This window comes from Perissodus microlepis, chromosome 7, assembly GCF_051167445.1.
Source record: "Perissodus microlepis isolate ML-2025 ecotype Zambia chromosome 7, ASM5116744v1, whole genome shotgun sequence".
Classification (NCBI taxonomy): Eukaryota; Metazoa; Chordata; class Actinopteri; order Cichliformes; family Cichlidae; genus Perissodus; species Perissodus microlepis.
The window spans coordinates 10,261,789-10,288,436 of NC_140467.1; the positions used below are offsets into that span (position 1 = coordinate 10,261,789).

The following is a 26,648-nucleotide window of genomic DNA, read 5'->3' on the forward strand; positions in this document are numbered from 1 at the left end:
AAAGATGTGACAGAAAGTGAGAACAGAGTAAACTTTATAAAAACGAACAAAACTTAATAAGAATTTCACAGCTTTTTTTCACCATTACTAATGTTTTTACCAGATGGTTACTTGCAGGTCTGCAGGTGACCCTGTAGCTGTCTGGATCTTGACTAAAGGGCTGAAAAAGAACTTCAACCTCAACAGTGTTTGAATGTTTTTCACAGGTTAGCAAGACCACCTGTGGAAAGAGAAAGGGATTAAATGTCTGCTGAATAATTGAATGCGCCCCAAATCGCTATGTAATATTTAAATCTTACTGATACAGGAAAATAACTGAACCTAAAAGACCCAGAATGCAGTTTTAACTTCTTTACAGATAACTGCTACGTGCAGGGTTACCTTACCTGACATAAACTTGCTAGTAGCCACAGGCGCTGTGTTTGACCCATTGGGAATCTCAATCCATCTCATTTAGCACACCTTCCAGGAGTGTCACTGATCCACATGGGTACATGCAGTCACTTCCACGCCCAGACACAACAGATCCTTCCTCTCGTCAGCCATTGGTCGCACAAAAAGAAAATCCAAGCCAGCTGTGCGTAAACATCAGTTGTGGAAAGTCCCAAACTATTTTGGTCGCTGACGTAAAACTGAAGAACAAGAAAAGTGAACGGGTTGAAACTTTTTCATTTTTTTCGTGAAACCTTTCAGGTTTTACTTAGTTCAGTTACAGCTGCCTCGACGTGTTAATGCCTGGGGGGAGTCTCTTAGTTTTACTTCACATTTACGCAGAGCCAAGACTTTGAATTTAGCGCGCACTCGAAGCCAAAGTTCCCTCGAGAAGCAAGCCTCAAGTGAAGAAGGACGCAGTCTTCCTGGGTTTGTTGGAGGAGAGAGAGATTGCGTGTGTATTAGTTCAACCCAATTTGTTCTGCCTCTTTGTCGGGATAAGCGCACTTTACCATGACAACCATGGGCACACGGCCACTCCAGTGCTGGGCTCCTGAGGAGGGGGATAAGTAGGGAAATGGACATGAGGGGCATACTGAGGGGAAAAGATGTGGTGGGATTTTATGAGCAATTGAGATGTCCTCACTGGGCAAAGCCGCCCGCCATGCTTCACACCTCTAGAGTAACGGTCAACCACTCGGTTAGAGCAGACAGTTCATGACTGTTTTCACGACTTTATTTAACCTCTAAAATAAGCATGTGCTGCAAATTGCTCCGAGCATTGCAGTGGTAAGAATGGTTTGGCTCTGAGGTGGGGTGTGGTGGGAGCGCTGGCCCATGTGGAATGACAGGAATGTGAAAGGGAGAAATGATTGACAGGCAAAGAGCTGACTTTACTAAGGGCTTCTGTTGTCAAGAGGTGACTCCCACTCAGCAATAACCTCTGAGAAGTGAGACATAAATATGTGTCAGCACTATTAATGCTGAACCAGGATGAGTATGTGTGTAATAAAGGTTTAATGAAAGAGAAAGTGGAAGGGAGTATAAAAACATTGCAGGTCATGAGGACACAGTTTTAGACAACAGCACTGTTAAATCTTTTATTAAACTACTGTAAAAACTAAAAGGAAGGCAAAATTACATTTGAGAAAGAAATTCAACTTTTCTAAGACAACAAAGCATAAAGGCTAAATGAATCTTATAAGACAAACCAAAATTCATATACAGTGTTTAAACACAACAGCTATTTAAAAACGCAACAACGTGTTCATATACTGTAGGATAAAAAGCTTAGGGTACCATCAGCTGAAAGCACTAGAAGCTGAATGGGATGGCACTGCAGGACTTACAGAAAATAAGGCTAAAGTGCGAGAAAACTATCTGGAAAACAATCCGCCTCTTAAATCGGTTATTCTCATATCTTTTAGTTACAACTATGACTCAAAGTCAGTGTTGTAAAGTGTATTAAGACAACGACAACAAAAAAAAAGACATGGCTGGTTTTCATGTTTGTCCATTAGTAAAACAATATTCAGATATCCCCCTACCCCACCCTGTTGTTTAGACATTCTCTTCACTTGTCTTGCTCTCATTCAGCTGTTTTTAGTTCCACTGGCACGAACAGTCCAGAGGCTCTTGGAAGTTGTACTCCACGACTGTGGCATTGCGAGAGCAGTAGAGTGCGACGGAGCGGGTTTGCAGTCCACTCTCACGGCAGCATTTACAGAATCTCGCGTGACTGTTGATGTTAAAGTTGAATATGGTGGCTGATGGACATTTCCCATCGCAGGAATATACTGTAACCTGCCAAATGAAAAACATATATTTACTAAACAAAACACAACCACAATTACTAAATGTGTTTAAAATTCTGCTTTCACAGACTCCTCATTTTCACAAGTGAATGTCTCTTTTCTCTCTCACCGGTGCATTGCTCCTGCAATCATCTTTTCTAATGGTAGTCCGGATGGCCACCCGCTTACATGTCTTGCCGTCCTCTTTACCTGCAGAGATTTTCACACAGACTAACACTCAGGAAGAAATACAGGATCCTCAGAGTAATCATAGATCCTTAACACACCAGATATTTTTAGAGAAGCCTATATATACAAAACTGATGTGAATGCACACAGTAATGATAATATGCTCACTTTCAAATGCACTTTAATCATTACACTACAGAGACTTCACATACACACTGAAATGCCTATTCACTTTGGCTCTTTGTTGCTGAGCAGTAGGCGCTTACTTTGTTTGACAGCTGGGTGATGGGTGGGGGTGTGGGACACAGGTCCCCCAGCACAGTTCCACTGAATGGCTACTGACCTAAATTTAACCTTACTTTTAAACCAATCAAAGTTTCAAAGAATTCTGTGTGGGCCTGAAATTCATAAAAAAACAGAAGTGCTTCTTCTAAACATTTGTGTGTGCATTACTGAAGCTTATATTATTTCACAAGAAGTGCAATTTTTATTTTATTAAGGCCTTTCTGTTACAAATAACCTAAAATGCTTTGCAGGTTATATTGTGTTTTAAGGAGAGGAAATGAAAAGATAAGACACACAGACACTGAAAAAGACATTAAAAAAAAAAACCATTTACACCGTACACATTCAGAATTTTAAAACACAAGGGAATGAGTCACTGAGAGCAAGGATGCCAAAGAAGTCGGAATAGTGCAAGATGGTGGTACCTGTGTCACAGTTTGTACTACCAGTAGGCGTTACAGGATTAACGGTAAATGGTAAAACACCCACTCCAGAACCTGGAAACATCGTTGGCACCGCAGCCGTCCGGTTCAAAGAACGTCAGGAGAACACAAGGTTATGTTTTGTTCAGAAAGCACAGTTTAATGTCACACACAAACACACAGCGGATGGAATCATTGCGGCCGGCATGCACATGGATGTCGCATCTTTTTTGGATCACTCCAGGCAGCCAGCCAAGGAACGCAGTCATTTGATGTACTACAAAGCTCAGCAGGGCGAATGCTAACCCCTGCACCATCTCACATCTTCAGCGGTAAAACGCTCACTGTGAACACCTCAACTGGCCAAACAGCAAGAACAACTGCTTAAGCAGGCAAGCGGGCAAGGCTGCAACGCTGAATCCAAAGAGAGAGGAAATCTCACCACTGTATGTTTATTACAAATTTCATCCACGTAGCTCAGAAGATACTTTAACTCAAACGTTTTTCCAAACATCAAGTAGTTCAGTTATGTTCACCCTTAAAGTACAGTTTCAGGAGGTTGTGAGTGTAGTGTAGTATATCCCTTTGAATGTATTGGTTAGTTAATTACTTGAGGTTTTCAGCAAGTATTTCTTCAGTTTATGCTGTGGTAGCTCTTAAATATGTCAACAGAAGGTTTTGGGGACACCAGGGAAAGCAAGGGACTGTGAAATGTACTCATAGGCCAACAGGCTTTATGTTCACCGTCTACAAAAGGCCACACCCCCAACCACTCAGCCAATAAGCCCATCCACTGCCAAGCAACAAGGCGCTCACCCCTCTAATTGACTGCTCAAAGCGACACCAGAAGCCCTGAATAAATTTAAAGACTCACATGTCCTGCAACAGCCATCCACATAGCTCTGAACAACACCGCCATTCTGCAAAGAAGATAGGAAAGAAATACTAAAAGTTTAATATATAAGAAAAAATATTAAACTGAGCAGTTTTAGATAAAAAATGAGGCATCATTAAACTCATACTTAGATATAGATTATAAGTAGCGGTCCTAACCTGAATACATTCTGTATCATTGAAAGGTGGGCAAACCACCCCAGAGGCAAGTATCACCGCTCCCACTGCAGTTTCCATGCAGTCGTAACGTGTGCAGTTCTCCACCCAGGAACTCCCTGCCTGCACACACAGTCAGAATTAGCACTGTTAAAGATTTTGCTTTAATTGCACTTGGATGTGGATCTGTTCATTCTTACAGTGAAAAGCTCCGTTGTCCCGTTTTCGTTAGTGAAAGTACAGGAGATATTTTTACAGGAACCACAGCACACCTGAGGGTCTGTAGACGGTACATACACCTGATGCTGAAAAGTTAAAGGAAAGGAGAACCAACAGAAAAAAGAATATAACAGGATGAGATGTGGCGCAAATGCCTCAGTTGAGATAAAACTTCAGGATTTTACTCACATTTAAATACACTGAATACAGAGACAGTAGTCAAATGAAAATCTTGGTAATCTTCTCTTCAACCAAACTATAAGTTGGAGATTGGGAGGGAAAGGAAAGCCTAACTCAAATATAATACAGCTGTGATATGCAAACTGCTGAAAAGTTCACATAACTTTTTTTGCCATCTCTTTTAACTCTATTAGGCCACACATATTTGAGATGCTATTAATTACTTTGGAGCTGACTCTTAGTAAAAGTTCAGTAAATGTAAAGGTTAATTATGGTAGCAATTAACTTCTGGTTTCAGTGAGTTCCCAGCTGAGAGAATAAGGGGCTATTTTTCACAGATAGTCTGTTACTACCACTGTCAAATCAATACTTACAGGCTTTTCATGTAGTGCTTTTCTCCTTATGAAACTAACACAGGAAATTGTCTGATCAACGATTGATTGGATAAGAGAATATTGACCAATCAAGTGACCAGTCAAACCTGAGATTAAAGCTCCATTGGATACATACTGGTCCACATTTTTGGGAGCAGTTGACAGAGGTGATTTCCATGGCATAATAACCCGAGTCTGGATCTTTATGATGCAGGCACTGGACGGTGTAGCACAGTTCTCCCTCAAAGTACTGAACCAGAGACTGGCCTGGGCCCAGCACTGTCACCCCTTGGAAAAGACACACCTCTGCCTTCTCTGCACACACACACAAACATAGAAGAAAAGATTACGCCGCATGCAAAAAGATAACTATTAAAGCTGCTGAGCATTTTGGAAATAAAGTAGTATTAAACAGAAAGGATTTCTGCAGAGACTCTGTTGTCACACTATTATCAGGTGTCTGTGTGCTTTCAGTCACGTTACACATACGGCATGTACGCTGAGGACAGCCACAGTTGGTGTTGCTGTCTGGAACCTCCATCAGCACCTCCCCCTGAGAGAAAAACAGATTGCTGACTTAACTGAATTTGCTCACTTTTTCCTCTTCCTTGCAGAAAAACCTGATTAGACAGTGACTTCTGATTCAGCTTTTTGCTGACTTACCACCTGACAGATGGGGAAAGAACTGTCCTCACATTGGCATTCTGGACGTGAAAGAAAAAAGTTGAAGAGGAAGGTAGTGTGAGGTTTACGCAAAGGGCATGACAGGCTTAGCAACTTCTGAGTTTACTGCAGTCATCAACACAGCAGTGAATTGACAAGTAATTATTTGGATGAGTGTGCATACGCGGGTGTGCATGTGAATGAATATGTGTGTGTTGTCGACTGTGTACCACAGTGATGCTGGGGGCAGCAATGCCCGGGAATGGCAGTTTGGACAAGAGAGAGACCAGGTGCACAGCTCACAGATGATTCAGGGCACAGATTGACATCACAGACTGCAATAAAAGGAACAAAATATGAATATTACTCGAAAGTCAGACAAAAACATACACACACACACACATCAGCCTGCTCATGTAGTTTACCACAGTGGTACTGTGGACAGCAGCTGCTGGTGGTGTTCAGATCCACAGCCAGAATTTCTCCGTTTGAGCAAGTTGGAATGGGCTCGATACATGACTCACACACTGCTCAGAGAGAAAACAAACAAGAAAATTCACAGATTTACTGCTGTAATTAAAGGGACCTCAAACCAGGCAGGCCTGTACATAGCAATTTAAACTCACCACACAGGTAAGAGTAGCAGCAGGACTTTTGCCCCCTGACCTCGACTAGAAACTGATCTTCCCTGCACTCTGGGGTAGACACAGGAGGGCACGCCATGGGGTCACACTCTGAGGAAGACCATTTAGTGAATGAAACAGTTTCATCCAAATGTTATATCTGACAGAAAGTTTATAAAACGTAATGATGAAAGTTTGTTCTTACCACAGCGGTACTCTGGACAGCAGGAAAGAGCGCTGTAACCGATCACTAGCCTGTTCCCATTATCACAAGGTGGAGCTTCACTGTCACAGATGGTCATGTTGCAGTCTAACAAGTAGTGAAGGATAGCTCATTTAATGGGTATTACTTTATACTGATGAAAATGATTTTTGGTCTCTGAAATTGGTGTAAATTATGGTGGTATACTTTGCGAACTATTTGAGGACACACTTTTATTAAGCTAAACAACTGGTGAAACACCATCAATGTCAAAAAATGCAAATAATAATATGCAAAATCTCTGTCTATGTGTTTGTTTGTTCCTTTGTCCACAAAGTCCTCGTAAAACATATGAAGTTGAGCAACCAGATTTGGCTCAGAGGTGGATTTTAGGCCTCTGGATTGTTTTTTTATATCAGATATTATGATGTCGTCATATAAAAATGATACATTTTTATTTGTTTATTATTATTTTTTTATTTCTGCACTTCTAACACCTTATTAAACACATCATTTAATTTCCATTTAACAACAATAACAGGTTCAAAAGGAGAATTATGCATGATATGCTATGATGCCATCTCGTTGCCTGGCAACCCTCTAGGCTAAATTTACCGGTACCTGTTTTAGCCTTTCATAATACTTTATGCACCTACAACAGTAGGTGCATAAAGTATTATGAAAGCATGCTATCCTATCAACAATAATAACTAATTTATATCCACAAAAAGCTTAATTATACGCCTAGCAACCACCTAGCAACTGATAATATTGCCCCATTTTATCATTTATAAAACATCTCCCACAACTAGTTTTTTACTTTTCTCAATGTGATTAAGTATATCTGCTAGCCAACGGCACAACCAGACAAAACAATACTGCAGCATGGTCATGTACTAGTTAGTTACTAGTAAAAAAAAAAAAGGTAAAACCTAAAGATGAATCAAAGATAAAAGATAAACGGGGACATTTGCAACTCACCACAGATCTTCTTTGGGCAGCAGGCTCCTTCTTCCAGCACATCCAGCACATACTCTCCCTCTCTCTCACACAGTGGAGCAGGCACGGCGCTGCAGTCTGGTTCCACAGCCACCACAGAGCCATTTTCCATACACTTGTAGAGACAGCAGCTCCGAGCAGAGCCATTCCACACCTCGCCTGGGGCCCGGGGGTTACCCTCATTATCTGTGCACACTGGATACAGCAGAACCAAAGAAAAACAATAACAAACTTACGCAGCATCTTAGACATTGCAGTGTTCATCACAAGGGCAAGTAATAACTCACCGCAACGGTCCTCAGTTACACAGTAAGGTGAATCAGCACGGTGCAGGATAGTTCCACTGCGGCACACACACTCTTCTCTGATGAAGGAACAGGTAGTCTCCTCGTAGTAATCTCTGTTTAGACAAGTGCGGCTGGTGCAAGTGCTCACACATGGCTGATACTCCTTACCAGGGGGACACCGGAGTGCTGCAAGATTACAATGCATGAGAAAACAAAAACCATGAATGAGTTCATCTGAGTGAGTATGTCATTTTTTATGCTGCGTCTTCTTACGGCAGAAGTTGTGTCGTCTCCAGTTGATGCAGACTTGATGTGTGTAGCAGACTGCCACATAGGCTGCCAAGAAGTCACACTGGTGATCCTTGTAATGAAGGTCACCTGCCCAGATGATGTCACAGAACTGCTCCGGAGGCACCTGAAAAAAACACAAGCAGGGCATGAAAGGGTGAGTGGGTTTTTAATCAACAAACCACATATCGTGTGTTTTTGGTTTAACTTATACTCCTTGAATGGTGGTTTTCTGTTTGTATTGTATTTATAGTTCTTAGTTTTGGGTTTCTGTTCTGTTTCTGTGCCTCCTCTGTGTTCTTGTTGAAGGTTTAATTCTGTTCTCCGTATGTTGTATGTTTAGTATTAGTTATCTGTCTTTATGTCTTCCCTGTGTCCCATGTCTTGTTACTTTTGTCTCTGTTCTTCATGTTCCCTCTGTTCCAGAGTCTGCCATGTTTCCACGTCTGTGTAGTCTGCGTCTTTGGCTCGTGCTTCCTGTTTTACTTTGACAGTCTATGTCCTATGTCAGTGTATTCTTCGTTGTTTCTGTTGTCTCATTATGTCACATTAGCTCCAGCTGTACTTCCCTCCTGTTTTCCATTCCCTCGTTACTCCCTGGTGTATTTAAGCCCTGTGTTTTCCTCTGTTTGTTGTTGCGTTGTACTCGTACCCTCACAATGCTGTGTGTGGTCTCTGTGCTCCCGGTTTCCTAGTTTTTTCAGTTCCTTGTTTCCATGTTCAGGGTTTTGGATGGTTTTCATGAGTTTATTTAATGGAGTGTTTTTCCCAGCAATAAAGCTGCCATTTTAAGTTGTGTTTCCATGTTCCAGTCCTGCATTTGTGTCTTCCCTTTTGCCTGCCACAGCACACACCTTGGCATATCCTCACATTTGGTATTTTTGCATGATGAATACTTGAAATAACAAAGCTTTTTCAAAATTGCCTTAGCTTTTCCTTTTGACCAGCAAATTAGTTAAATGGACTGGTTCTTACATAGCACTTTTCTACTCCTCATTCAAAGCACAAGAAGTCTCATTCAGCCATTCATACAAGCAGCTTTTTCTAAGTCTAAGTGCTTTCACACTCCAGTGAACGTATCAGAAGCAACTTGAGGTTCAGTATCTTGCCAAAAGACACTTTGGGATGCTGACTTGAGCAACCAGGGATCAAACAACCATCTTTCTAATTAGTAGATGACCTGCTCTGCTTCCTGGGCCACAGCAACCCCATTTACTCTCCTGCTACTGTTTTTAATGCAAAAGGCAAATGACAAAGTAACTTAGCACATTCACTACAATCAAGGTTTTGAAAGCACTGCTGGGTACCTTGCCGTGGCATGGTGTGAAAGCGCTTTGGTAAAGCATAGAGAGACAGGTGGAGCAGTCGCCAGTGGTGCAGTTGTCTCCGACCCTGCGTGTGTGTTCGGTCTCATCGGTGGTGTGGACTCTCCATGCCTGTAGGAAGATCATCATGTCTCCCAACTCTCTCACCACTGTGCCATTGGGCAGTTTCAGGTCATCTTCTGGGTTCCCATCGCAGCAACCTGGCATAGTGGACAGACAGGTTTGTGTGTGTATGTGTGTGTGTGTATAGCGAATGAGTAATAAAAATGTCAAGTGACATGGTGTCTGCCTAATTAAACCAAATAGCTCTCGACATCTCAAATTGTCATATCCCATAATGATTCAAGTCAAAGTGATGCTGCAGTTTAGACATTAAACCTTTAAGGGCCTAAAGATGGCACTTAGATAAAAGAGGCTGATGTTGGTGCTGATGTAGTCAAAGCCAGTGGGTATGTGTGTGTATGGGTGCATGTATATGACAGCTCACCACACAGGCCTCGAGTGGGCACAGATGTATTATTAGGAGCAATATACTGTAGCACCATAATGCCCGTGCTATGATACCACTGTATACTGATCCCGCCAGGTGTGTGGATAAGGTACATGCTTCCTGTATCTTCCACATAAAGGGACTGACGTGAGAACGGAAGTCTAGCAGGTCTGTAATTTACTGTAACCTAGAGACCAATATAAAGAATGCAACCATATTATTTATGTAGGCTAAATTGAATATGTCTTGGGATTAAAGCTGGTAAAAATAATCACCTTCCGATCGAGTCGGTTGATTATAATTCTGTAGAAAGAGGTAGTAATGTTCAGCTTCTTAAAACAAAGTCCAGATGTTCCACCTGTAGGGCTCTGCAGGAAACATTAAAGAGTAGTCATAATGAGATAATAATACAACAGCTTTGATGCAAGTTTAACTGCAGGGAATATCACAGAAGAATTGAAGCTGTACTCACAGTTCGTCTGATGGAATTCACACTCTGGAAGGAAAAAACGTCAATGTAAGCCATTAACATCTGCTTTTTAGTATATTAGACTTAATTGCATTTACTTTATATAATACCTGACTAGTTGGACATTTCTCCACAGTACCAATGATAGTCTCTCTGGGCAGGTTAACCAAGATGTAGGAGCCATTGTCGTACAAGGCTACATTATTACCATCAAATGTGATCACACGCAGGTCTGACATTACAGTGCAGCGACCTGTGAAAGCCAAACAGATTATCAAGGCAAAAGAAAACTTTCATACCATTTAATACCAAGTTATTTTAGTGCATATAGCTAAACTTACACGGGCACTGCCACTGCGGACAGCAGGGGTCTGTGTTAACCAGGATAGGCATGCCCAGCAGACTGCACTGAGGTTGGGTGGTGTTGTAGCGACAGTGAAGAGAAGAGTTGTGAAGCAGCAGCTCTCCATTAAAACAGATCAGCTCAACACACTCATCAATGCGATAGGAGTATGGGGGCTGTGGATGCAAATATACACGTTCTGTTTTTAAAAGCTGAGCTGGCTTAAACTTCATTATCATCATCAAACACACATATTTAATTTCTACATAATGATTTATCTGTTTTTTCTTTCAGCCCAACCCATTATTGCTTAGAATACAGTATGTGTATGCAGATTAACTATGGATTATTCTGCATAGCAGGCAGCACTGTGGCACGGTGGTTAGCACTGTTGCCGCACAGCAAGAAGGTCCTGAGTTCAATTCCGCCATCAGGCCAGGGTCTTTCTGTGTGGAGTTTGCATATTCTCCCCGGGTACTCTGGCTTCCTCCCAGGCAGAAGTGAATGGATATTCTGCATAGCAACAATGATGAAAATGAGTTTTCAGTAGTCATTTAAAAGAAATAATGGAGTGAGCCGACCTGACCGACTAAGGAAGACTGTTCCACAGTTGGGCCCAACAACCTCAAAAGCACGATCACCTCCAGTTTTAAAATCAGAGCGAGGGACAGTTAGGAGACTCTGGTTAGAGGATCAGAGAGGCCAGAAGCTCTGCTATATAAGCAGGGACTTGTCCATGTAAAGCTTTATATGCTAGTAATAGAAATTTAAAGCTGATTCTGAGTTTCACTGGAAGTCAGTGAAAGGCCACAAGAATAGGTGTGATATGTGACTGGTGCACAGATAATGCAGAAATGTTGCCTTTATGGCACGAGGACCGATCAAGCCTTTCTGAAATGAAAGGCTCATTGTGAGTTAGAAAGCATTTCTTAATTTTTAATAATAGGTATAATTTGTTTTGACACATAACGGTATGAACAGTAGCACCAGCATCAATTTAAAAAAACACGACTGAATTTCACTGGTTTTAGAGTGCTAGTATTGTGGATGCTTACTGTGACACTTATTTTACTACAAGATTACAACAGAACTATTAAAGATGTCAACAGCAACCTGGACTCTTCGTAGCATTTTGCTTATATTTTAAAGCCTATTCATACTAAATAATCATGTAAGGAATCTATGATGATTTAAGTAATCATTTAAATTGCTACCATGATTTCTAAAGTTTAACACGGATGGGTATTTTCATGCACGTTTATATTTGTGCATATATAATAAACTAAAACAAAAGACTTACTGTACAGGGAATAGTGGGCAAAAGGAAAGGGTGAGTGGTTGATGTTTCCTCTGTTACAGGAATGGTTGCAGGACTTGTGACTATCTCTGTAGTTACAGGCTCAGTGGTGGGCTCGATGGTTGTAGGAGGGGGTGCTGTAGTTGTTGGAGTGTCTGTTGGAGTGGTGGCCTCTGTGGCGACAGTCGTATCTGCTGGAGGAGGTTGAGGAGTGGTTGTGGATTTGGTAGTGGTTTCAGGTTCAGAAGTAGCAGAGGTGGAGGTAGTTGTAACAACTGTAGTGGGTGGTAAGGTGGGGGATGTTGGAAGAGGCGGGGATGTGGATGGTGTGGTAATGGTGGTGGAGGTAGGAATTGAGGGTGAGGTATGGGAGGGACGAGAAGTAGTGGAGGGGGCTGTAGTGGCTTCAGTGGGTACAGTGGAAGGCGTTGCAGAGGTAACTGTTGTAGTCACCGTAGTAGTTTGCGTTTGAGTGGGGGTTGTTTCAGTTGTCCTGAGAGTGGTGCTTTCTGTCGGGGTTGTGGGAGTGAGAGTAGTTGAAACAATAGTGGTGGGAGTAGCAGATGGAGACGTGGATGCAGTTGGGGTGAGCAGAGTGGTGACACGCTCAGTGGCTAATGTTGTACTGGGAGTAGTAGCAGGAGTGGTGGTGGTAGAAGTGGCAGTGGTTGTTGTGGACCTGATAGTAGTGGAGGTGGTAGTGGTGGCTCTAGTAGTGGTGGTGGTTGTAGTGGTTGTTGTCGGCCTTGTGGTGGTAGTGGTGGTGGTGGTAGTAGAAGTTGTTGTTGTAGTCGTAGGTATTGGCAGTGGTGCTGTAGTAGTCCTGTTAGACCGCGTCACATATGCAAACGGGGTTGGAGTTGGGGGAAGAGACACACCTGGAGAAGACGTTTATTATAACAGGCAAATATTTTCAATTGAAAATGATTAAAACCATCGTCATATACAGAGCAAACCAAGAAAAAATATAAACTTGGCAAAAAAGTAAGGACATTTATGTCTGATTGATTATTTCTTTGTCATAATCCTGCTTCTTGGCAATAAACCTTACACTGTTGAATTGCTTGTTTATTTCCACTTAAATGGTGCCACAAAATGCATTTTTGAGTTGAGTAGCAGTGTTGAGTATGTGGGTTAAAAAACTTTGGTGTGGTTTATTTGATTGGGTGTTTGAAGTGTGAAGTAATAAGACATATTGGCAATTTAACCATTTTTTCAGTAGCATGTGGAAGAACCATATACAGCCAAGTAATGCTGCAGCTTGGTTGTTGTCTTATGGCATGGGACCAATCCTGATCAGTCAAACATGGCATGCTTGCAGTAGACACCAACTGACAGCTGTAGTACGGTCCATGCTGCTGCTCAACTCACAAATGTATTTTCCTTACAATTAAGAGAAATAAAAAGGCTTTCCAAAATATAAGATTTTTTATAAGTGTTGTTACAGCTAAGCAATAACTTACCAAACATAAATCTCCTTGCTTTTTGTACTAAGTTTATTTTTTGGTGTATGAGAAAACCATATCTTTTTTCTTTTTTTTACAGCAACTTAAAATAAAAATGGCTATACTCACAGTCCTCTGTGTAGACACATCTTCTAGTGACTTCATCAAGGACCATGTTCTTTGGACATCGTGGAAAGCAACCTTCTACACTGTAAAATACACAAACTACTTCAATACTTGCGTCGAGCACACATTATGCTGATTTTATTATTGCTTTTTAATTAGCCAAGCCTCTTACGGAGGAAGAAACTGGCAGCGTGTAGCATCTGGGTCACTGCACGTGGGGACACAAGGACTTGCACAGGACTGGTAGCGCCACTCACACATCATACGGTAAGGTATTACAAAAGTGCTCTCTGCAAGAAGAGAGGAAACATACCTTATTAGTTAGCATTTGTATGTCCAGCATGCATCTATAAAAGGTATACAGTGGCTCCAAAAAATTATTTGGACAAGTAAAAAGAGCTAAATTCATACGGAAAATATGGATTTACATCACACTACGGGCTCAGGCAAGTTCAGGTACAGCTGTCTTGATTTTTAGCTTATGAATGGTTTCTATTCATAAGATAATATTTAAGCTGAGTTGTCCTTGCTGCTTTTTATCACCTGTTTCTGATTTGATTTTGCACAGAGCCATGTAGACCAATCTGCAGCTGGTGTTCCTGTGTCTGCTTCTCTTCTCACTGAAGTTTAACAATATATATTCAAAGTGTTCCTGTGTGCAAGCAAATGATGCTTGAATTTTTCTTCACATTTTAATTGATGTTCAACCAACAAGTTTCAAGGTGATTTTGAAATGTAACTAATTTATTAAGTCAGTTGCTCATCAGTTCAAACATATGCCTCTAGCAATGCAACCAATGGTGGAGTTTAGCTCATCACATTAGGAATGGGCATGGTCCACTAAGTTTAACAATCAGAACCTGTCCAGCTTGCCATTTAGAGCACTGTGTTCATGCTTTCTCCCTCCTTGTGATTTATTTATTTCTTTTAATAGAAACCTTCCCGTTAAATTGTCCTAAATGCATTTCATGGTTTAAATACTAGTTTATCTAACATTTTATAAAAAAAATAACTGGGTCATTCTGATATGTTTTTGGGGCCACTGTATATATGCGTGTGTTTCTGACCCTCCAGTGTGAAGCTGCTGCTGGCTTTGAAGCCCTGTGAGGTGTCGTATCTCTGGGCTCGTGCAGCAGTGCGTGTGAGTGTCAAAAAAACTCCGGGCTGGGCCACAAGCTCAAATGAGGTGTGACCTGGGAGAATCAGCCCCTGGTGCTGGATAAAGGTTGCTCTACGACTGAACTCCACCCCTCGACTCCACTGCTCCAACTGCAGACGGCTGCGCCCTGACACAACAAGGAAGTAGTTGGGTCTCTCTGCAGACTCCAGCGACACCATGGGAACACCTACAAATAGTCGTAATCATAATCAACGTAATTTATGCAGAAAATAAACACATATCAATGTATAATAATAATAATAATGCAGATGCTCACGTGATGTTCTGTCCTTCTGCAATCCTGCTGTGATCATGAAGTTGAACAGTAGACCTGGGGCAGGCAACTGCCCTGGTCTTTCTCTTACCAGGGGAAAAACAGAGCTGCTGGTACGATTCACTCCAAACATGGTGTCTTTATAGACTGCACTCACCAAGGAAAATGGGCCATCGCCTAGCTCTGTGATGTGAGAGAGCGAAAGAGGAAATGAATGATAAGATGGCAGGGAATAAGAGTAAGGTTTACAAATCTGGTAGAAGATTCTCAGTTAAAAATACCTTGATTGTAGTACTCGCAATCATAGGCTGAAAGACAGTCCAGAAGAGTAAAATGTAAGATACAACAGAAGAATTATTTAATCTTGTGAAAAATGGCAAAATATTGACTGATGCAAAGAGTGACTACAGAAAATGGGTCAAAGAGGTAAGCAAAGGTCACGTCCCTGACCCACACAGCAGAAGCCTGTATTGTATTTGTCTGTCTGTGTATGTATGTACTCACGACAGACAGAAGGTGATCTCCAGTGAATTGTGACCCCCTGCTGACAGCATTTGTATGCGTATGCAGCGATGGACGTGCAGAGACACTCACAGTCTCCCCCACGGTTACAATTGCAAGTGTCTGTTAGGCAGTTCCTGTAGAACCAGGCCACATCAACCTGAAAGGGTACACACAGAAAGATATCCACACAAACAATCATGAAATGAACGAGGCCAAATCTCGCTGGGAGAAACTGAGGGAGGTCTTATTTTTCGGAGGGGGGGGGAGTTGTTTTAAATAATTCAGACAGGAAAGACCGATGATATCGGGACAAAGAAATGTGGGTCAACCTCTGGTGCAGAAGGTATCAGATGAACTCTATGACAAACTATGCATCAGCAATGAGTTGGTGTGGCCAAAGGGAAGGTTATCTCTGTCTTTGACACTGGCTACTATGATGTACATAAACAGGAGCAAATAATACTTTTCTGTATTACTATAATTTTAGAAAATATAACAAGTAGAGACGTGTGCTGCAACCAGGTTGGAGCAACAAGGTTACAATTAATATTCAGATGTTAGCATTTTACTAGAATGTTATTATGAAACACATTTAATAAGCCCTTTCTGTGCCCCTGATGCATATTATTATTTCTCTTCTTGTAAAATTTTATTTTCAACAACACTAACAACAATAAATCTATCACTTTTACCCCAGTGCTTGTCTGAGGCTAATAACAAACAGGTACATGTTTAACAGGACATGTGAATCATATTTTGTCCTATAATTTGTAAACATCTGTCACATTATCAGTGTAGACAGAGACAGATTTAAAGTTGTGAATGGTTATTGTTATATTCTGGAACTGATAAGGTATTGATACCACTGATTGGTATCAAACCTCCAGGAACTGCCTGCATTCTCTAATCACACGATGCCGGGCATGCTTTTGCACCAGAGGAACCCAGGAACTACTGCACCAGCGTAACGTCGGACGATATCAAGGATTTCACCTTGATATCTTACGGCAGGCAGGATGCCATTGCTTAGCCTGTAGAGGTCCGTGTGTCTCTCCATGGCTATGCCTCCCCAGACCATCACTAAACCCACCACCAAACTGGTCATGCTGAATGAAGTTACAGTGAGCATAACGTTCTGCACGGCTTCTCCAGACCGTTTCACATCTGTCACATGTGCTCAGGGTGAACCTGCTCACATCCATGAAAAGCACGGGGTGCCACTGGTAGACCTGATAATTCTGGTATTCTATGGCAAATCCCAATCAGGCTCCACAGTGCCAGACAGTGAGCACATGGCCAACTAGACAACGTTAGGCTGTTAGGCCTAAAAGTGTTCCTTTTTTCGGAATTTTAAAGTAAAGTGTAAAGTAAAGTAAAGTGTAAAAGTAAAGTGTAAAGTGTAAAGTGTGTAAAGTGTGTAAAGTGTAAAGTGTGTGTGAAGAGCAGTATATCTACTTCGTATCTGTCCTAGTGATGAGGGTTTTTTTGTTTTTGTTTGTATTTTAGTTGTTGTCTATTTTTGTTATGCATTATCTATGTTATGCATTCCTGTCTTATACCACGTTTATGCTTTGGTCCCTTTTGTCTCCTTGTCTCCTATTATCTCGTATATTGTTTAGTGTTGGTAAGAACATCTGATTTCCTGTTTTACATTGAACGTTTTTGTTTCCTCTGTGTCTTATCAGCCTTTCCTTGATTCCTTGATTGTTTTCATCCATTGTTAATTGTGTTCACCTGTGTCCCTCTAACCCCTGTTGATTAGATGTCTTTACTCTCTGGGATTGTTATTGTTTGGTTTCTACTTGCATCAGCCAATAAAATGCTCATTTTCATATAATTAGTGGTTTCATGTGTCTACATTTGGGTACTGCACATTACATCAACAGACCAGCTGTGACAGCCTTACTATTAAAGACTGAATGCCAGCTCACCACTAACATGAGTTAAATCTCAGTCACTGGGCCTGGATCTAGCTGTACAGAAATATTTCCAAAGTTAGCTCAGTACTGCCTTGGGATATTAATGTTTTTATTTATCCTTGCCTTAATTACTGCAAATCTAGATTTGTATCTTAAAGCATTTACTGAAAATCATTTGGTTCAGAATGAGGCAGTGAGGCACATATATGATACTAAATGAGAAGAACACATTACCCTATTCTTGCTGAATTGCACAGACTGACATGCTTTATATGAATATATGCTTCATAATTTAGTTAGGTTCTGCTTTTAACATTAAAAGCATGCCATGGCATAGCAGCTTCTTGTATATCTAAACTCATCACCCTGTATTCTCCACTACGACCACTCATATCTTCTGACCGACTGCACTTAATTATCCCACCATCGAAACTGAGGACAAAGAGGAACTGTGCTTCTGACATTTTAAATCCTGCTCTGTGGGATTGCCTCCCGCTTATTATCAGGTCTGCTGTGTCTGTACCATATTTAAAAATGTATTGATTTACATTTTTATAGTCTTCTGTCTGCAAGCATGATTCTTTTTCTGTTGAGAATTCATTGTAATCTATATTTTTTGCTTTCGATCAATGAATACATTAAACTGTTGTTTCCTCAAATAAATCTGTTTTAGTGGAAAAGAATACAAGCATACTTTAAATAAGTGCTAAAAAAAGTAGCAGGAATTCAGAAATATCTCAAAGGAATATACTACTAAATGATGTTCCTCTAAAGGTTGCTTCAAGGGAACGCATTTGTCTTCACTGGACAACTATGGCAAACAGAACATGACAAGAACGTGAAGCAGATCAGATCAAAGAGGGCACATTAAGTTTAATAAGAAAAATGAATTTATTGCAAAGAATATAAGACAGGGAGAAATTTGTTTGAATACAGAAATGTTCAAAGATTGACTTTTGCTTTATTATGATAATCTCTACTGAACCTCTTAGTTAATTCTAAACGTATGTATTTTCTGAAATGTAGTTTAAGCAATGAAGTGAAATGGACTCTCCACTGGTTGATAGTGATGGCTAAAAAACTGTACATAAAAACATGGCTCCATCTACTGGTCATAAATTGAAATATAACACTATAACAAACACTAGGTGTGCCCTATTTGAATTTGAGTGGCAAGCTTGTGAATCTCTTTAAAGATTGTGTTTACTAGGATTAGTTAAGAGTTGTTCCTATAACCCCTTATTAATCCCTATAGCTCCCTTTTTCAAATGATATAACCTTTTCATAGCTGCAGTCTCTCTGTACACAGGTTTCTGTGTTTGTGTGTGTTTATATGTGTCACTTGAATGGCACTTACAACATTGTGACAAGGTGCAAAGACATCGCTGTAGAGGAGAGCACACTCTCTTTTGGCGTACGGCTGTCTCCCTAAGTCCCCTTCACATGGTCGCTCAAGTACATAGTCGCTTTCACACTAAAATACAGAAAACACACACACACGGAAAGCGATCAAGTGTCTGATTACTCTTAAATATCACGGTGTACTCGAGGGAGACGGGCACAGGGAGCAGGGAGGTAGAGAGGTAGTGAGTTCGAGGGTGATGGACAAAGACAGAAAGAGAAAAGAGGGCAAAAGAAGAATCAATGAAGGGGAGTAGAGGAAATGAGCTGACTCATACCTGTCCCAGGGCCCAGCTATCGCCGAATGTCTGTGCATTACTGACTTCCATGTGGCTGGAGGTGGTCATATCATTCGCTGTCACACTGTCAAAATTTCCACATAACCCACTGAGAAGACCCTGGAGCGAAAAAGCAGACAACTTGTCATATTTTTGGATTTTTCTTATAACAACGCTTCGAATTTCAGATGTGCTACTAGTACACGCCTTCCACTGAGGTCCAGCTCTGATGTGCACAGTCGTCTTGCGGTCCCAAAGGATGGTCAGGTCCTGATTTGAGAAGTGGATGACAGTGTAGTAGCCGGCTTTCCAGAGCTCAAACTCTGACCCTCGACCAACAACAGTGGAAGGGCTCTAACACAAAATAAACCAGGTAGCGTGATATCAGCAGGATTCACTGGATTTTACTGAAATATTTTAGTTTGTTACTGTGTTTGTATTATCCATACAGGGTTTCCAGAATTGTCAGTGAAGTAGATCTTGGTAAGTCCCACGTGAATGACCAGGATTTTCATGCACACAATGCCGCTCTCATAGCAGTCTTTGTTTTGGGCAACAATGGATACCTCGGTCTCTCCTGCACTCTGATGAGAGGAGAAGGCAAAATATTACTACTGTAAGGAAAGTTGTGTTTTTTTTAGCAAACACAACAAAATACTTTTGTTTTTTTGTCTGTTCAAAATTTTCCTCACTAAAGCCACAGCAGTCAGAAAGCAAACATCTAAACACCACGTGCTAGACTCAGATATGGAATCTCATTCTACCTGTTCAGGAAACATCATCATCCTGGACACATGAGAAGTGACAAAAAGAGGAAACAACTGTAGACTATTAAAGTACAGTTTTGACCAACTTCCCCATTCTTTTCAGGTCTGCATGGTGGCAGGCGGCCTGCGGGCTCTGAATGTCTGTTCTGCTAATTCTAATTCTATATCCCTGGGAGCGCAGGAGCCCTGGGGTTTGAAGTGAACACTGGTCTCTTTGTGTCACTACAGCTTTGCGCAGCGTCTGCTAGCATTACAGTGGTCCCAACCCACCGACACAAACACACACATACATGCCTTAATCGGCTCTAATTAAAACCCAAACTCCAAGATTAGAAACCAGCTTGGATCTTCTTTCCCAGATCCATATCAGTGTTGGCTAGGAATTGTTAAGGATGCTCCTCCTTTGCCCTTAAACGCAATCAATCACACAAACTTCTCTGGCACAGGTTAGCACAGTCTCTATCAGACAATCCCCACTGGCATTCCAGTGCCAAAAATGAATCCATAAATTTGTCACTGGAAGCAAATTATATAATTTTACACCTTTATTAGTTTTATTTTTTTTTGTGCTAACTAGAAAGTTGTTATATAAATCCACACAGCCAGCCTACTCACTTTGAGCAAGTAGACCTGACAGTCAGAGTGGTAGTCGTACTCGAGGCCATCAAAGGTGTGGTAGTGCCTGTCGCTGTAAACGGTACACACAGCTGGACACGGAGAGTAGCTGCAGTTAAAATAGCCACGGTGACACACGCTAAAGGGATGGACAGGTGGGTGCATAAGAGAAGAGCAAAAACAAAGCATAGGTGGGACAAAAGACAAACTTTCTTTTGTAACTGCTTTGAGAATCAGTTGTTTGGAGATGATTGACAACCTTATAAGGAACCTCATTATTACTTTGTAAATAATACAGAGGCAGGAAATGTGTTTACCATTTGTAGCATGGTGTTTCCACAGTTTCTCCAGGCAGGTACTCAAGTCCAAGCCAGGAACAAGGGCAATTTTCTGGATAATAACATTCCCCCTGGTGCAGCACCAGCCTTCATGGGTAAAACAAAAGTAGGTGGTACAAAGCATGCGAACACTTAAACACTCAAACCCCATATCTGTGTTTGTTTCTGTGTTGCAATTAACACTTTAGCTTTTAGGCCTGGAGATCAAATCTCTTTTTGGAAAAAACGGTGGAGAAAATACATAAACACAAAATTCAACAGTTCAAACACAAACTCAAAACAATCAGTCATCTCCCCACTAATTAAAGCAGTCACAATTATTAGAAATATAAACTCTAACAGGAATTAGTGTTCCTAAATTTAAGCTGTATTGAAGGTTTTTTTCTAGTATTATGGTGACAGTACTGAAAACCAGTCTTTCCCTGGACATGAGCTTTCAGAGTACTTTGTGCTCTGGTTGCTGAATATCGGCAAAAATCTTGTAAGTGAAAATAAGACACATATATGCTGATGCCTGCAAGATGCTTCTTTTCATACAGTCCACAGTGGTGAGTGCAACCCATGCCAATGGCAAATGGTCCTGGGGTAGGTGAAAGGTGTTTTAACTACGTTAAGGTACCACTTTTTGTGTTTCAATGTAACTATCCTAACACGGGTAAAGCAGGGATTACAATTAGTATTAAAATTAACAAAAAAAAGTGACTGACTAACAGGTAGGAGGCCACTAAAAACAAATGAACAAATACCTATACATTCTCATGTTATTTTGAAAATAGTCACTAAGTCTTTGTATTACCCAGAAGGGCAGACACAGCCAGGTATGCATGGTGTACTGGGTGGGCACGTCAGGTTCAACATCAGGTTGCGGCAGGTTGGTGCACAGGCCACTCCTCCCCTCTGCTCAGTGCAGCTGTGGTACACTTTCCCCTCTGGACACTCCCCGACTTCTATACTATCTGGCTCTATGATGTTGATGCACGCGCGCGCACACACACACACACACACACACACACACACACACACAAGAAAATCGATGCCCTAGTTGCCATAAACACCAATTGCAACATCAAGTCATGGGAAACAAGCTACAGCTACAGACATAAGGCTCTTGATTTCAGCAAGAGGGACATAGCCTGAAATGCCACTTTGTTACTGGAACGGACGAAAGCAGGAACTGAAGGGAGGAGGGGGGAGTGCAGAGAGGTTACCTTTTTCCTCTGGCACACACTCCATCTTCCCATTTCTGCACAGGCTGATGGTGGAGACAGGAAGGGAGAGAAAAAGGGGCGAGTGTTTGGGAAAGAGAATAATGTTATCAAACACAAGGTCAGTTTAAGTGCTCTACATCTCATTTGACAATCACTCAAGCTTAAACTGCTTTCTCAAATGGATCAGGGTGTGTGCAAGTATGTTGCACTGTGTGCAGTTTGAAGAGCAAGAAGAGTGGGTTTTCAATTTTCAGTGCAGCTTACGGTCAGCTGTGACTCACCAGGGCCCAGAGGCACTGAAGGTCACCTCTCCTGGTTGTGACACCCCACCCATGGAATAACAGTGACACTGCGACCTGAGGAGAAAGTCATGAGAATATTTTGATTACATTTATTAATGATGATGCTTTTTGTGTTTAAGTGCTTTGTGTGCCATTGTATGTCCTTTCTGGCCAAATGGCAACTGATACCCATTAGTAAGTAAGGATGATGTATGAGGTGCTTAAGGCTTACAGCTGCACACAGCGCTGGCGCACATCATCATAAAAACTGCCGTCTGGACAGCCGCATCCCTCGGCACAATCATCAGGGGTACATGTCTCATTGCTGGACAATGCCCGACAGGACCGGCCACAAGACGACACACACGAGTGGTACATCATTCCACCAAGACACACCACTCCTGTATATCACACACAGAGAATAGTACAAATTTGTTTTTCTGGGGTAAATTACAGTCTTCTGCAATCCCTTTACAATGTCTACATTTTGGGGCAGTGTACACTTGAATCTCATATCAATGAGAAGAAAAATCACAAAGGCACAAATTAATGTCTAAAAAAAAATCCAGACTATGGAAACTTACCACACTCAGAGACTTGTGATCTGAAATTAATGTTGACTCCATGTTTGGAGCAAAGGTAAGCGTAATGAGCCAGTGCAGTGCACAAACAGCTGCTCCCACAGCGGCAGGCCTGATAGCGGCACTGCTGCTGGTAGATGTTTGGACTGATGTAGCCATGGCACGGAGCAAACACAGTGCCCAAAAGCACCTCACACAGGGATGCGTAGAATACTACAAGACACATAAGCCCACACAAAACTTAACACATCCTCATATTTCCTTTGACAAGATAGATTGCCTGCAGCTAAAACTTGAACAATTCATAATTCAAACCAGAAAGCAGTAATGTTAGAATGCATCGTACAATCTGGGATTCAAACCCCTAAAGTTTTGCCTTAATCCTTTTCTTTCTTCATATTTTTTCATTAAGGCTAAAATGAAAGAATAATAACCAAATTCACAGTAATTGAAACTATTACCGTTGTGCTGATTCATCTCGCATGGGTCTGTAATAGGTAGATTAACTGGAGCAACACAGGCAGATGACACCTTCCAAGCACTGGCATGAAGCTGCGGAGTGCCCTCTATCATACCCGCTGGAGACCTACACCCCACAAAAATATTCTCAGCGAAAGTCACATTTTCAACACTGACGTATAAGTGGGAAGTACATGCTCACAGGAAATCATCTCGTAGATTTCCATTGTAGGTTCCACAGAGTCCCAGTGTCTGTCCGCGCCACTGGCTGTCAAGCTGCACATAGACCCTTCCGCCTCGACCGTCATAATGCAGCCTGAAACCAATCCCAGTCTTCAGCTGTGTGAACACAGAGGTCAGCTTCCGCACCTCGACTGCATCTGTATGTCAGGAAGAAGTTTTAAAATCGAATCAATTGTTTTTTTGGTTTTTTTTAACTATTTCTAGCAATGTATTTACATGTACCATTTGATATAGTGTGTGTGTGTGTGTGTGTGTGTGTGTGTGTGTGTGTGTGTGTGTGTGTGTGTGTGTGTGTGTGTGCGCATCGTGTGATTCCTACCATCAACATATGGCAGGGCAGGCGCTGGGTTTACACCAATTATCACCTCCCCCTCTCTTGTCAAAGTGATTTGGCGACTTACATCTTCATCCAGCACTACTGTCACTGACTGAATACACACCTGCTGCTGTTGACACACATTTATACGGAAGGGGCAGTTATATCTGGATTAAAGGAACACTGCAGGCTTGTTAGGTGTGTGCAAAAGTAGTTGTGTGTGCTACCTCTGCACAAGTAGTATATTGTAGTGTGATGGTGAATCTGCTGCTGCTGCGGCTCTTTGCCAGGACATACTGACACGCCCCTGGCTGGAGAAACATCCTTCCGTCAAACGTTGTCACAAACACGTCCCCAACCACTGAACATTCAACTAAGAAGAGACAAAGAGAAGAGTGTTTTTGTTTTTTAAATCTGGATGCATTATTTCTTCTTTGGCTGTCTTCAATGGGATTCTCACCTGTGCAGTTATTCTCAGTGCAGTTCCACACACCACCCATGCACACACTGAAAAAACAAAACAGAAACAGTTAGCAACACATTGGCTGTGCTATATTCTCACACAGTAACACTTTTCCACACTCACCAGACACTGCATCCCTGTTGTAGCACCTGTCCTTGTACATATGACGTTCCATGATAAACACATGGACACTGAGAGGCAGCAATGCATGTTCCATTCTGCAGGATGAGACCTGCATGCAAGGATCTGAGATCAGTCAACAATTTCAGAGACATTAAAAAAATTTTGGGGGGGGGGGGGGGGGGTTCTTTGAATACCATCAGGACAGTAGCAGCCATCCAGACAATGCAGATTGGTTCCCAGGCATTCTTTCTCAAATGTACAGGTAGGTGGACAGCAGCTGATACAGTCTCTATACACAAAACTCTCCTCACAGCCATCATCTAAGCATAAACACAAACAACTGGCTTAACAATAAAAGTAGAACACAAGTGTGCACTAAATACGTTATAAGTTTTCATGTTTCCGCTGAAATCGTAGAGCAGCAGCCATTACTTACTGCAAGAAGGGAAGCTGTCTCTCCACTCTCTTACGGGATATCCAACATGGGAGCATGCTCGGGTGTACTCCACCAAGGCTCGACAAAAAGTTTCCTCATCATCAGAGCTGTAAACATGCATCAAATGTTTTCGGGGAACTGCTTTGTATACAAAAAGTTTCAACTCAAGCAAAAGGTTGAATGTATCTACTCGACAGTGTGCTTGCTTTTACTTACACACAAAGGTCAGAGACACAACTGGCAACAAAGGGATTGGGATCGATGTTTTCATGACAGGACAAAAAGGGGAAAAAGAGAAGCGCACTGCATTTCTCTATAGCATCCTGCATACAAATAAAGTATGGTATGAATATATGCAACATAATATACCACCAGAAGTAAACAAAAATTAACACTGCTAAAAAAGGTTTTATTATGGTGCACTTTGGTGGGCCTGATTTGTCTTTGCACATGTTATTAAGTGGAAATATTGCTTCTGTGGTTCTTACATCCATGTCTGACTCAGACTGGCAGGGCCCACTAAAGTCAAGATCCACTGAGGGACAGGCTCGTTCATGAGCAAGGTCCACTGCCCAGCTATTAGCAAACAGTGCAGGTTCATCAGTCCGAATACCTAAAGTAAACACATATGTGCAGCTGTATGTGGTATACCCAGCATGACGTAGGTACAGACAAAAGATAAAAATGTATAAAAACACATACACAGAGCAAAGATGGAGTAGATTTTCCATTCAAACATACATTAAATTATTTCTTTAATTCATTAAACACAATAACGTGAGACATAAAAAAAGAGGGCTGACTATAAGAGGCACTAAGAGGAAATATGTGTGTGTAGAAATGCGCTGTAGTTGGTTCCTTTTTGTCTGTTGCCTTTCCTTGGGCTCATCTCCACATTACTGGTCATCTCTCCTCCCAAACAAGCGGGGCACCGTAGTTCATGTTACTAGGTCATATGAGGAAAGTCCATGCTTCTTCCAGCTATTCAAATCAAAACTACCAGTTCTCCCCTGTCCTTCCACTCTAGACTCCCCAGGTCCCACTGCTACTATAATTGGCCAGAATCAGTGTTGAGTGTATAATAACAATAATTATGATGAGTGGGTGCTGAGAGAAGGGATAAGAGGATGAGTCGCCAGTCAGGCCGGTCTTACCGCGAGCAGTGGTGAGGTCATCACCAGCAACATTGTTGAAGTTTCCACACAGGCCACAAGGGGTGCCTTGGTGCTCCTCGCTCATCTTCAGGTAGACGCCCGAGCCTCCATCCCAGGCCAAAGAGAAGCCAAACACGCTCTTCACGAGCAGGTAATCAGCCAGTCGTTCAATAAAGACACCGCCCACAGTCTGAGGCAAACTTAACCTGACATTATACAGAGACAGAGACATCATGAGAGCATTGGATGACGTCAGGTCTTTGAAAATCTTACTTATAGTCTTCTATCGATTTTACAGTAGGTTTAGATGGGATGGCGAGCAAATGCTTTCTTTCTTTCTTCCTTTTTAGTTTTTATTTTGACACCTCTGCAGTTAACAAACACACACATACATGCACACACTCATATGCACCTGCGACCTCCCTGGTGGACCCGATATCCCGAGATGTGGATCTCCTCCTCGTTTGGGAAGAACAGACTGAGAGCTCTCGGACATAAATACACACTCCCCTCACACACTCTGCTGTTGTGAACCTGACAAACATAAGAAAATGATAGAAGTGGAATAAGAGCCACAGAGGGAAAAGCATACCGATTTATGAACAAGGGCTCATTAAAGCTACAACTC

The 26,648-nt window shown here is 41.8% G+C and overlaps 2 protein-coding genes across 4 annotated transcripts in view; both read right to left on the minus strand.

The window, feature by feature from the left end:
- ptprq (protein tyrosine phosphatase receptor type Q) overlaps positions 1 to 843 on the minus strand; it is a 48,015-nt gene extending 47,172 nt beyond the window's left edge. For all 3 annotated transcript variants that reach the window (XM_084933321.1, XM_084933320.1, XM_084933322.1), the window contains exons 1-2: positions 387 to 843; positions 101 to 220 (exon numbers count right to left, since the gene is read on the minus strand). In XM_084933321.1, coding sequence (XP_084789447.1) covers positions 101 to 220; positions 387 to 431 — 165 coding nt within the window. In that variant the 5' untranslated portion in view covers positions 432 to 843. The remainder of the gene's footprint in view (positions 1 to 100; positions 221 to 386) is intronic.
- Positions 844 to 1,524: 681 nt separating this feature from the next.
- Positions 1,525 to 26,648, minus strand: part of otogl (otogelin-like) — a 28,194-nt gene continuing 3,070 nt past the window's right edge. Inside the window, exons 7-57 of the mRNA XM_084933335.1 lie at positions 26,433 to 26,554; positions 26,021 to 26,226; positions 25,355 to 25,479; positions 25,083 to 25,189; positions 24,867 to 24,973; positions 24,625 to 24,750; positions 24,431 to 24,539; positions 24,305 to 24,351; positions 24,072 to 24,217; positions 23,848 to 23,974; positions 23,488 to 23,665; positions 23,288 to 23,412; positions 22,830 to 23,039; positions 22,478 to 22,646; positions 22,246 to 22,320; positions 21,965 to 22,008; positions 21,553 to 21,718; positions 20,736 to 20,843; positions 20,419 to 20,557; positions 19,486 to 19,620; positions 19,244 to 19,390; positions 19,037 to 19,156; positions 18,715 to 18,831; positions 15,439 to 15,595; positions 15,216 to 15,242; positions 14,938 to 15,117; positions 14,569 to 14,847; positions 13,674 to 13,791; positions 13,505 to 13,584; positions 11,934 to 12,808; positions 10,632 to 10,809; positions 10,401 to 10,543; positions 10,294 to 10,317; positions 10,097 to 10,189; positions 9,819 to 10,008; positions 9,314 to 9,531; positions 7,992 to 8,133; positions 7,719 to 7,904; positions 7,414 to 7,626; positions 6,436 to 6,540; positions 6,234 to 6,341; positions 6,033 to 6,134; positions 5,838 to 5,942; positions 5,608 to 5,648; positions 5,434 to 5,497; positions 5,081 to 5,259; positions 4,372 to 4,476; positions 4,175 to 4,294; positions 3,996 to 4,041; positions 2,356 to 2,435; positions 1,525 to 2,235 (exon numbers count right to left, since the gene is read on the minus strand). Of these exons, the coding sequence (XP_084789461.1) occupies positions 2,035 to 2,235; positions 2,356 to 2,435; positions 3,996 to 4,041; positions 4,175 to 4,294; positions 4,372 to 4,476; positions 5,081 to 5,259; positions 5,434 to 5,497; positions 5,608 to 5,648; positions 5,838 to 5,942; positions 6,033 to 6,134; positions 6,234 to 6,341; positions 6,436 to 6,540; positions 7,414 to 7,626; positions 7,719 to 7,904; positions 7,992 to 8,133; positions 9,314 to 9,531; positions 9,819 to 10,008; positions 10,097 to 10,189; positions 10,294 to 10,317; positions 10,401 to 10,543; positions 10,632 to 10,809; positions 11,934 to 12,808; positions 13,505 to 13,584; positions 13,674 to 13,791; positions 14,569 to 14,847; positions 14,938 to 15,117; positions 15,216 to 15,242; positions 15,439 to 15,595; positions 18,715 to 18,831; positions 19,037 to 19,156; positions 19,244 to 19,390; positions 19,486 to 19,620; positions 20,419 to 20,557; positions 20,736 to 20,843; positions 21,553 to 21,718; positions 21,965 to 22,008; positions 22,246 to 22,320; positions 22,478 to 22,646; positions 22,830 to 23,039; positions 23,288 to 23,412; positions 23,488 to 23,665; positions 23,848 to 23,974; positions 24,072 to 24,217; positions 24,305 to 24,351; positions 24,431 to 24,539; positions 24,625 to 24,750; positions 24,867 to 24,973; positions 25,083 to 25,189; positions 25,355 to 25,479; positions 26,021 to 26,226; positions 26,433 to 26,554 (7,314 nt within the window). The 3' untranslated portion in view covers positions 1,525 to 2,034. The remainder of the gene's footprint in view (positions 2,236 to 2,355; positions 2,436 to 3,995; positions 4,042 to 4,174; positions 4,295 to 4,371; positions 4,477 to 5,080; positions 5,260 to 5,433; positions 5,498 to 5,607; positions 5,649 to 5,837; positions 5,943 to 6,032; positions 6,135 to 6,233; positions 6,342 to 6,435; positions 6,541 to 7,413; positions 7,627 to 7,718; positions 7,905 to 7,991; positions 8,134 to 9,313; positions 9,532 to 9,818; positions 10,009 to 10,096; positions 10,190 to 10,293; positions 10,318 to 10,400; positions 10,544 to 10,631; positions 10,810 to 11,933; positions 12,809 to 13,504; positions 13,585 to 13,673; positions 13,792 to 14,568; positions 14,848 to 14,937; positions 15,118 to 15,215; positions 15,243 to 15,438; positions 15,596 to 18,714; positions 18,832 to 19,036; positions 19,157 to 19,243; positions 19,391 to 19,485; positions 19,621 to 20,418; positions 20,558 to 20,735; positions 20,844 to 21,552; positions 21,719 to 21,964; positions 22,009 to 22,245; positions 22,321 to 22,477; positions 22,647 to 22,829; positions 23,040 to 23,287; positions 23,413 to 23,487; positions 23,666 to 23,847; positions 23,975 to 24,071; positions 24,218 to 24,304; positions 24,352 to 24,430; positions 24,540 to 24,624; positions 24,751 to 24,866; positions 24,974 to 25,082; positions 25,190 to 25,354; positions 25,480 to 26,020; positions 26,227 to 26,432; positions 26,555 to 26,648) is intronic.